This window comes from Dendropsophus ebraccatus, chromosome 3, assembly GCF_027789765.1.
Source record: "Dendropsophus ebraccatus isolate aDenEbr1 chromosome 3, aDenEbr1.pat, whole genome shotgun sequence".
Taxonomy (NCBI): Eukaryota; Metazoa; Chordata; class Amphibia; order Anura; family Hylidae; genus Dendropsophus; species Dendropsophus ebraccatus.
In genome coordinates this window covers 88,350,263-88,360,536 of record NC_091456.1, presented here as the reverse complement: position 1 = coordinate 88,360,536, position 10,274 = coordinate 88,350,263, and the positions used below count along the sequence as shown (strand labels likewise).

At 42.5% G+C, this 10,274-nt stretch overlaps 1 protein-coding gene across 5 annotated transcripts in view; it reads right to left on the bottom strand.

The window, feature by feature from the left end:
* Positions 1-412: 412 nt before the first annotated feature.
* FBXO10 (F-box protein 10) overlaps positions 413-10,274 on the bottom strand; it is a 70,446-nt gene continuing 60,584 nt past the window's right edge. For all 5 annotated transcript variants that reach the window (XM_069964362.1, XM_069964360.1, XM_069964364.1 and 2 more), the window contains 3 exons: positions 5,754-6,064; positions 5,136-5,317; positions 413-1,537 (listed from right to left, as the gene is read on the bottom strand). In XM_069964362.1, the coding sequence (XP_069820463.1) occupies positions 1,360-1,537; positions 5,136-5,317; positions 5,754-6,064 (671 nt within the window). In that variant the 3' untranslated portion in view covers positions 413-1,359. The remainder of the gene's footprint in view (positions 1,538-5,135; positions 5,318-5,753; positions 6,065-10,274) is intronic.

The following is a 10,274-nucleotide window of genomic DNA, read 5'->3' as shown; positions in this document are numbered from 1 at the left end:
GTGGCCTAATACTGACATTCTTCACTATACATTTTTAAAACCAATAAATATATTTGTAAGTTTTTCTTCTCAGTTGGGACAAACAAAATCAGAATTTTGTGTTGTACAGATAAATATCTGCATATTCAGACACAAATTTACTGTACTTTATGATTAATAAGGCTGTGAAAGTACTGTAGCATCAGGATTTGCCATGACTTCTAGACATCGCTATTGTCTGCTGTACGTAGAGTTTATTTGCAGACTTTGAGTAGTTGACAAACATGGTCTTAATATGTAGGCATAGAAGATTACAGTACCTATTGCAATTAGGTGTTATACCTTAAATATATCAGTGGTATTACACTCCAGTGAAAGGCCTACTCTCATGCAGATCTTCATGCTATCAAAATAACTGTACCAACAAAACAAATGAAACTGTAAAAAGACGTTATATTTTCACCCCAAAAAGTATAATACAAAATATAAAATCTAACTCTGTATGGCACATGTATGACCCTGTGAGTTATATGATTTCCTGCCCATGTAATAATAATCAACTGGGATGTTCTGCTAATGTGCGAGTGAATAAAAGTCCTGCAAAGAAGTGGCCTCTGTACTTCTAGCATGTAAACTCTAACAATGCTTGGTATATTTAGGGTTAACAAAGCGAGTCATGGACACCTGACAAAAAAAACAGTTGGGCCTTATTCTCATGATCCGTAATCCACAGAGTTTACAGAGCGTGGGCTCGCAGACCTCCTGGTGTCATGTATGCCGCGAGAGATGAAAAGTGTTTAAATATTTGCGGAACTTTACTGATACACCCCTGTAACTGTATCAGTAAATTCCTCCAAAGATTTAAACACTTTCAGCTCTCCAAGCATCATATTGATACATGAGGCTGGGAGGGCTTCTGCTCAGCTTCACATTATGTAAGCTCCGTGGATTACGGGGGGTAAGAATAAGGCCTTAGTCGGCACATCCAAAGTGAAATAAAGTGTGCTATATGACTGCAATGCAAAAGGCAATGAACACCTAACAACACAATGTTATTTGCTATTTATGATCACTGTACAAACAGTCCATAATAAATATGATAGATCCAAATTTAGCTAATCTTGCTCTATTGAGTGTCAAAGGTACCGCATCTGTTGGCAGCAAGCAGATATTATTAAAGTCTCTGAGTAAATAATGCAACCAGTAATTTAACATGGAAAAGTAGTAAGAGAGCTGCAGGTAACAGACATTGGGATATACTTTAGTAGGACCTCACCTCATTAGTCTAGTATAATGTCTGTATCTCAAGTAACTGACAAGTAATAGCAATGATGAATGTTGTCTCAGTGGTCAGTGAAGTGAAGCATTATTGTCCTGTAGTTAAAGGATTGTACAGAAGATGCTGCCATTATTATGACAACGTCCTTCCACTCTTGCTGCAATCCTGGTTGTCACAGTAGCAACCCTCTGACTATTCTGAGTGCCGGAGACGCCTCTTGTACATCCTTCAATATACGGTCGTGCAGGTGGATTCTCCAATTTCCATGTAACATCTGGCCTGCCAAAATAAAGTATCCACAATCACATTAATTAAAATAATAATGAACAACTTTATCAGGAATACAGGATGTATGTATACTGGTGGAAGATAAAATGGTTATTCCCATCGGGCTTTTATTAGACACAGGTTTTTCATGGTGTTTTTTTTTTATTTTTTACTTTTTATACTTTTTTAAAAACTACCAGCAGTTTATACAGCTTTTTGCCATTTTTTCATTAATGTGCCAGAAGCCAGGCATAATGACAGACAGCAGTGATCACGCTGCTTCCTGCCACTAACCCTTTAAATGCTGCAATCTATAGTGATTGCAGTGTTTAAGGGTGTCCATGACAGGAGCAGTACCTGTTACTAACTGATCAGAACCCCCACAGCGTGACCTCGGGAGTCCTGATTAGTTCCCCTGACAGACGGAGGAATAATACTTACCTCCGTCTTGTTGGATCAGCGATCTGCATCTACAGCCTGCCTTAGGCAGACTCTACGTGCAAAGCGCTTATCTAGCTGATCAAAGGTATGCAATGGAAATAGCATTTATCAGTATAAGCAATTTATGATTGCTTATATAAGTCCCCCAGTGATTTTTGCATGACTGATTCCCTTTAAACGCTCTGTGTATAAAAATAAAAAATACTGACGTTGTATAGATACAGCCTGGCCGCCTGTCACCAGAGGACCCAGGACGTACCTGTACGCTCCGAGTTGCTAATGTGCTATGAAGCGCGCTGCAATTAGCAGCCGGGCTTTCACTGTTAATGACAGGCTGCAGCGATTGCGCTGCAGCCTATCATTAACCCCTTAAACGCAGCGATTACAGCATTTAAATGTAAGTGACAGGAGCAGCTACTGTCACTTACCGATCGGGACACCTGCAGTGTGACTGTGGGGGTCCCAATCACTTTCCGGGCCGGCTGGAGGTCTCTTATCTTCCTCCATGCGGTCTGGCCAGCCACAGGCAGACTATGTGCAGAGTGCCGATAACACTGATCAGTGCTATGCCTATGGTATAGCAATGATCAGTGTATGCAATCTAAACATTGCATGTAAAAGTTCCCCATTTAAAAATACCCTAAAGCCTCTCCCCCAATAAAAATCACCCAAAATCTCATTATACAAATAAAACATATAAAGATAAACAAACATGTTATATACCATTGTGTGCTTAAAGGAGAAGTCCGGCGAAAATTATTTTTTTATATGTTATTACTTATGGAAAGTTATACAATTTTCTAATGTACATTAATTATGGGAAATGCTCATATACTGCTATTTCCCTTAATTTAGTGTATCAGGAAGTGTTAGAATTATCTCTGAAGCAGTGACGTCACGACCAACGGTGTAATTCCTATGGAGTGTCCAGCAGGGGGCGCTCTATATATAGAAGTCAATGAGTACCATTGACTTCTATATATAGTGCGCCCCTGCTGGACACTGCATAGGAATTACAGTGTATGTAATGTAATGTAATGTAATGCACTGTACTGTTGTGACTTTATGAATACATTTATGGAATACTTTGGGGAGCAAGTGTCCTTGCTCCCCAAAGTATCCCATAAATGTATTCAATGAATACATTTGCAGGGCACCGAGCAGGGAGGGAGAGAGGTGCCATCTACCTCCCCCTTCCCTGCTGGGAACATATACAAAGTACTACTCCCCCATTATCTGCAGATAATGGGGGAGTAGTACCTGTGCTATCCCTATCACCGCCCGCGCCGCCGCCGCTCACACAGGGGCTGCTATTCATCGCGCCGCTGATTCCCCGCCCGCCCGCCCCGTTCCTGGCCGCCGCTCTCTGCTCATGCCGGCCGCGTCAGCCCACCCCCACCCCGGCCGGGAGCACGGCGCTTCCTGGTGTCCTCGGCCGGGGTGGGGGCGGGCTGACGCGCCCGGCATGAGCAGAGAGCGGCGGCCAGGAACGGGGCGGGCGAGCGAGCGGGCGGGTAGTTAGGAGCGGCGCGGGCGGCGGGGAATCAGCGGCGCGATCGTAAGTTTGATGCCGGGAGGAGGGGGAGGAGGAGGAGGAGGAGGAGGGGGAGCGGCGGGGGGGGCATGAATAGCAGCCCCTGTGTGAGCGGCGGCGGCGCGGGCGGTGATAGGGATAGCACAGGTACTACTCCCCTATTATCTGCAGATAATGGGGGAGTAGTACTTTGTATATGTTCCCAGCACCGAGCAAGGGGGGGGGGGGAGGTAGATGGCACCTCTCTCCCTCCCTGCTCGGTGCCCTGCAAATGTATTCATTGAATACATTTATGGGATACTTTGGGGAGCAAGGACACTTGCTCCCCAAAGTATTCCATAAATGTATTCATAAAGTCACAACAGTACAGTGCATAACATTACATTACATTACATACACTGTAATTCCTATGGAGTGTCCAGCAGGGGCGCACTATATATAGAAGTCAATGGTACTCATTGACTTCTATATATAGAGCGCCCCCTGCTGGACACTCCATAGGAATTACACCGTTGGTCGTGACGTCACTGCTTCAGAGATAATTCTAACACTTCCTGATACACTAAATTAAGGGAAATAGCAGTATATGAGCATTTCCCATAATTAATGTACATTAGAAAATTGTATAACTTTTCATAAGTAATAACATATAAAAAAATAATTTTCGCCGGACTTGTCCTTTAAATATCCGATCTATTAAAATAGTAGATGCGAACGGCCTAAACAAAATGAGGGAAATAGCGCCAGAATTGCAGATTTTTTTGTTACATTATATATATATGTTTAAAAAAACAAATAAAAAGTGATCAAAACATCCGACCTACACAAATATGGTATTAATAAAAACTAGAGATCATGGCGCAAAAAATTACACCCCATACAGCCCCGTAGGTGAAAAAGTAAAACAATAGGACCATTTTGCTAATAATTGCAAAAAAAAATAAAAAAATTAGAAAATCTGTGTAAACCTGCATAGGATTGCGTTCGGACTGACCTATAGAATAATGGTATCATGCTACTTTTACCGTAAAGTGCATTATTTAGACACAGGAACAATAAAGGTTACAATATTGCTAGAGATGAGCGAACCTGGAGCATGCTCGAGTCGATCCGCACCCGAACTTTCAGCATTTGATTAGCGGGGGCTGTTGAAGTTGGATAAAGCCCTAAGGCTATGTGGAAATCATGGATATAGTCATTGGCTGTATCCATGTTTTCCAGACAACCTTAGAGCTTTATCCAAGTTCAGCAGCCCCAGCTAATCAAATACCAAACGTTCTGGTTCAGATGGACTCGAACCCGGTTGGCTCAACTCTAAATATTGCATTTTTTTCTAACTTCATCAATTTATATTTTCATAAAATGAATGACAAAATCCCCAAAATATTATTTATGATTGAAAGGTGCCATGACAAAGTACACTTATTCCAGAAAAAAACAAGCCCTCACATGGCCCTGAAGATAGAAAAATGAAAGTGCTAGAGCTTTTAGAAGATAAGGAGGAAAAAATGAAAATGCAAAAATGAAAATTGGAGCGGTCATATGGGTCATTTTGGGCTGCGTCATGAAGGTCATGAAGCAAATCTATCAAAAATGTCACATTAACAATACATCTTCAGTTATGAGAAAACCTACTTTTTTTTATAGGTGAGTAGCTTATTATGCTGAACAATGCAGTCTTCATTGTTAGACACCTGTTGCAAGATGTTTTGTCCTGATTTTCCTTGAAATATGAGGTTTTCCTGTACAAGACTTTTGGTTTGATCTAGAAGAGCAATGCCATAGCCATGAAGAGACTGAATCCTGTTCCTGGTCACCTAAATATCAAGTCAAACTATTAATATTTGGTTGAAACCTGTAAGAATTTTTGCATTAGTATTCAAAAGCTGCAAATACAGATTTCCTGGACCCCTGGCTAATAAATCTAATACAGGCTAATACCTCAGAAAACTGCATCATATGTAGAGCCTAAACACGGTGTGAACCTTAAATGACTTGCAAGGACATTAATCAATAACTATATATGCAATTGTAAAGAAAAGTTTTAATACTAATAGTATTTCACGCTGCAGCACAAGATTCAAACACTGAACGAGGCTGCTGTGTCTCTGAAATACCAATGAGAAGTGGCTTCCCTCCAGGGAGAGGCCTGTCAGTTTAGCCAGGTGAGGATTATGTTACAAGGGAGCCTGTCATAATTTCAGTGTCTTTCTAATGGCTTCTCAGTGAAATGACTCATCATTGGGACTGTACCTTCATGTCAGCAGTCTGTACTAGTTGTAGCCCACAACCACGGTTTCCTATAATATCGTTCTCTATAATAGTCCCATCTCCCTTGGAGATGATGCCATGACTTCTGTTATCATAGATGCCATTTCCCCGTAACTCCACTCTGCAGCCCGTTTCCACGTGGACACCACTCAGTCTGTTACAGGAGATGCTGTTGTTTCCAATGCGTACAAGCTGAGCACTCTGAAATACTGCCACTCCACTGTCATGGTTAGCATGTATGGCATTGGCTATAATATTCAGTGCTTCACTGCTCTTAATGTACAGCCCAGCAGCTGCAACAAAAAGGAAACTCAAGTGAAATTCAGGCAATAAAACTACAGTTATACTACTACTGTAATCATACAGTCAGGGCCGCTTCTGCCATGAGGCAGAGTGAGCTTTCTGCCTCAGGCGGCAGATTCTTTGCTCCACTAGGGGGCGGCACAATCCCATAATTTCACTTTTACTGCAGGCACATCACCAGGCATTCCTGCCTCCTCAGGCCACCTCTCCATAGCTCCATGACTGACAGCCTTGTCACTGGGGGCGGCTGTCTGTCTGTGTCGGAGCAGAGAGAAGGGGGAGGCAGGCCCAGCACCACAGCAGAGCCAACACAGCAGGTATGACTGGAAGCTGTGTGTGCCCTGTCCCCTCCCATACAGCCTCATCTCCTGACCCCTTCACTGGTGGCCTGGGATGTGACATCTGCTAGAGAGGAGACAGACACAGGAGGTTAGTGTGTGTGTATATATATATGTGTGTGTGTGTGTGTGTGTGTGTGTATCTAATCTGCCCTGTATGTACAGCACATGTGCCCTGTATCCCTGTAGTATGGACAGATTTCAGTAGCTGAGCCCAGTCTATACCCAGGTTTGATCGCTTCTATCTGTCATCAGTGACTGGCATTCTGTTGTGTTATTAGCGCCCCCACAGCACGCCTGTACACGCCTGTACCTTGCTGGGGAAGCAATAGAAAATCCCTAGATGCCATAGTTATAGCCGCACACTGTAATAATACCATAAGAATTAGGATACACTTACTTACATTATTAGTGCAGTGTACTGTAAAAAGATGTAAAAAAAAAAAATGAATCCGCTGTAAAAAAAATAAAAAAATTACTTTTCCCTATTTTTCAAATAAAAAAATGTAAACAAGAATAAGTATGAGTGTAAGTATGAGTGTAAGTATGAGTGTATGTTCACGCTATGGAATACATTCGGACATTTGACGCGGAGACATTGCAGCAGACTCCACTTGAAGTTCCCCTTGGTCCCATTGATTCAATGATATTCTCAAGCTGAATTCTTTTGGGACAATGAGTCAATGGGACAGATAGAACCTCAAGCAGAGTCCGCCACACAGCCTACACTTTAAATTTTTGAGCGTATTCCATAGTGTGAACATACCCTGAGACTATATATATCTATAGAAATATCTGAACTAAACAAAAACTACACTACTTTTCCTGCATGGTGAACGCCATAAAAAGAATATATTTGTGCAATATATTCACTATTGGTATATATGTGCTGTATATTGCTGCTAGTATATATCTATGTATGTACGTATCTGTTTATACAGTGGGCTTCCTAGATTTCTACTAATTGTTAATTTGGGAGGGGGGGGGGGCACCATTTCATTTCTTGCCTCAGGCAGCAGAAAACCTAGAATCGGCCCTGCATACAGTATTGCGTACTGTAGAACCCTTGGCAAGCAATGTTGTCATGTGTTTCATTTATTATTTGGTTTTCCTATCATACATTTATCCAAATCCCCCAATCCTCTGTTATATCTCTGACTAACCCTACTGTGTGCTCAGACACCTCCAATGTATTCTTATCCCATCACTATTCTAGCAGGAGCAGAGCCTGTGATGCCCCTGTTCCTGTAGGAAACAACAATTCTTAAGTGCTGTCTACTTACTGTTCACAAATGTCACTGACTTGTTTCTAATACAGTAAAGTCAGTGTCCGGAGAAGTCACACTCACCATGGCCACTTATTGCAGTGTCATTGCAGTCTTGTCTGTGTAAAAATATAGGGGTGACGGTTGATACAATGAGTTAGACGGCCTGATCAATATAGTAACCAAGTGACGATTTGTTACATCAGCGCTCGTTTACTGAGCCTATTACACGGCTCGATTATTGTGCAGCAAGGGCTGCACGGAGATCGTTAGCGATGTCCCTGCCACCCTTGCCCTAGTGTAATAATAAAGTATACACGTTACCCTTTAGAGATAATGTATATACTTCTTTTTATTTACACTCTCAGGCGCGCATCACTGTTACATGTAGTGATGCACAGCCAGCGGCTGGCGATTTTAGGTCAGGACCTAAAGACACGATCTTTATTGCGATCACTGTATTTATTATGGTAGTAGCACGCTACGGAATCCTGATGGGAAACCTGTCGCTGATTCCGCAGCTTGCACTCGCTCGTGGAATCTGGCAGCCATGCATTTCCGCCCGCGCCAAAGACTCCATTCTATGCACGGGCGGATTCCGGTCAGGATTCCATAGTGTGTAGCCCACACAGAGCGATGATCTGCTGAATCACCCTGATTTGGTGGATTAGGGACCTTACTTCTTTGCAGGTGCAGATTACGCATCAGCAGCTTATAGAGTGCTTTTTTCCCTGCACTTACTACTACATTAAGGCTTCACTTCCTGGATAACATGTGATGTCACGCCCAGACTCCCAGAGCTGTGCGGGCTGTGGCTGCTGAAGAGGATGATGGCAGGGGGACACTGAGGGACACAGGGCACTGGAGGGACACAGAGCATCACTCTGCCATCATCCTCTCCAGCAGCCACAGCCCGCACAGCTCTGGGAGTCGGGTCGTGACATCACTATTTTATCCAGGAAGTGAAGCCTTGATGCAGTAGTAAGTGCAGGGAAAAAACACTTTATGTGCATTTCCCGCAATAAGTGTATATTGGCGATTTGTATGACTTTTGGGGGGCAATACAATACTTTAATAAAAAATTTTGCCGGACTTTTCCTTTAAATGCTCCATCTAGTGGCCATTTGCATACACTGTACTTTGCATGTAAAAGCTTGTTTGGTCCATCTCAGCTACCTTATCTATAGCCCATGACCCTGATGACATCATCATCATTTCAGCAATTAATCTGAAATCATTGCAGCACCAGCTGTAACCTAAGCCACCTTTGTCATCTAAGCTTACAGTAGCATCGCTAGTATGTTTATACAATCATCCTGCATACCTGCATCTTATTGTATAGTAAATTTTTTTTATACATTTATCCTGATGTTATTTTACAATCTGTAGTTACCACATAGAGACAGTGCTTATCACATGGCTAGTATAGCATGGTTTCACATGTCTGTTCTGTATTGCTTGCACAGTAGTGTATGATAATGTACTACCACATGTCTTTACATCGTAGTAAATGCATTATCTTTTTGTTTCTCCGTTTCACCTATCCTTGCAATAAAAGTTGAATTTGTACATCACACCTCTGTCAATGAATTGCTGGGAGGGTTTAGCTGCCTGTCAACTTATGGCCCCCCACACAGATGGACAGAACATCCTTAATAGCACTGGCTTCAGGGTGGTCTTGTGTGTTTCACCCTTGACAGGAAATAGAAAATAGAAGAACTACTAATTGGGTATGGTCTCCAGTTCCTTTCTCCATAGTCAACATCATCTTCTGAAGTCACAGGAGGCTTGGCTGGATCTTGTCTCTAGCCCCATTTCATGTTACCATCTCAGACCAGCTACCATCAACAGACTACTTCACCATCTCTCTGACATATACATATATATCTTTATTTGGACATTTAGGAAGAAGGATTTACAGCTTGCTGCCTTGAGATTAATAATGCGACAGAGAGAAAAAGCAGACAGTGAGTGCACACAGCAGATGCTGCAGCCCCACTGTGACAGTGTGCAGTGAAATGAAATGTTCTGCCACAGCTTTGGAAAGAGGACTGGCAGGACTGCTGGAGGTGTGGTAGGACGACTGTGACGAAGAGCTGAGGGAAAGCAATGCATTCCAGGACTACCGAACAACCACTCAACCAGGGAGTACAACCAGAAAATGCAGAACTAAAAACCCCAAAACAAATAGATTTTGGTAGTTTCAGAACTGGGACTGGCAGGTAAACAATGGGACATGCTTCTTCAGCATGTTTATTTTTTTTACCTGATGTCATAGTACCCCTTTAAAATCCCATTGTAAGTATAAAACATAACCAGGAGTAGTGTACAATAACACAGGCTCCAGTCCTCTCAGTGCCTTAAGGAGCAAGAAACAACATGGGGAAACAGGAACAAAGGGGTTTTCCAGCCAAAATAGACTAATGAGCTGTCTACAGGATAGCATGTGACGGCTGAATGTGCAATTTAGTTGCAGTGCATTCATATACACCAGTGATTTTCAACCTTTGAGCCGCGGCACACTTTTTATACTTAAAAAATCCTGGGGCACACCACCAACCAAAATGACACTAAAACAGTACATATTATACATATAG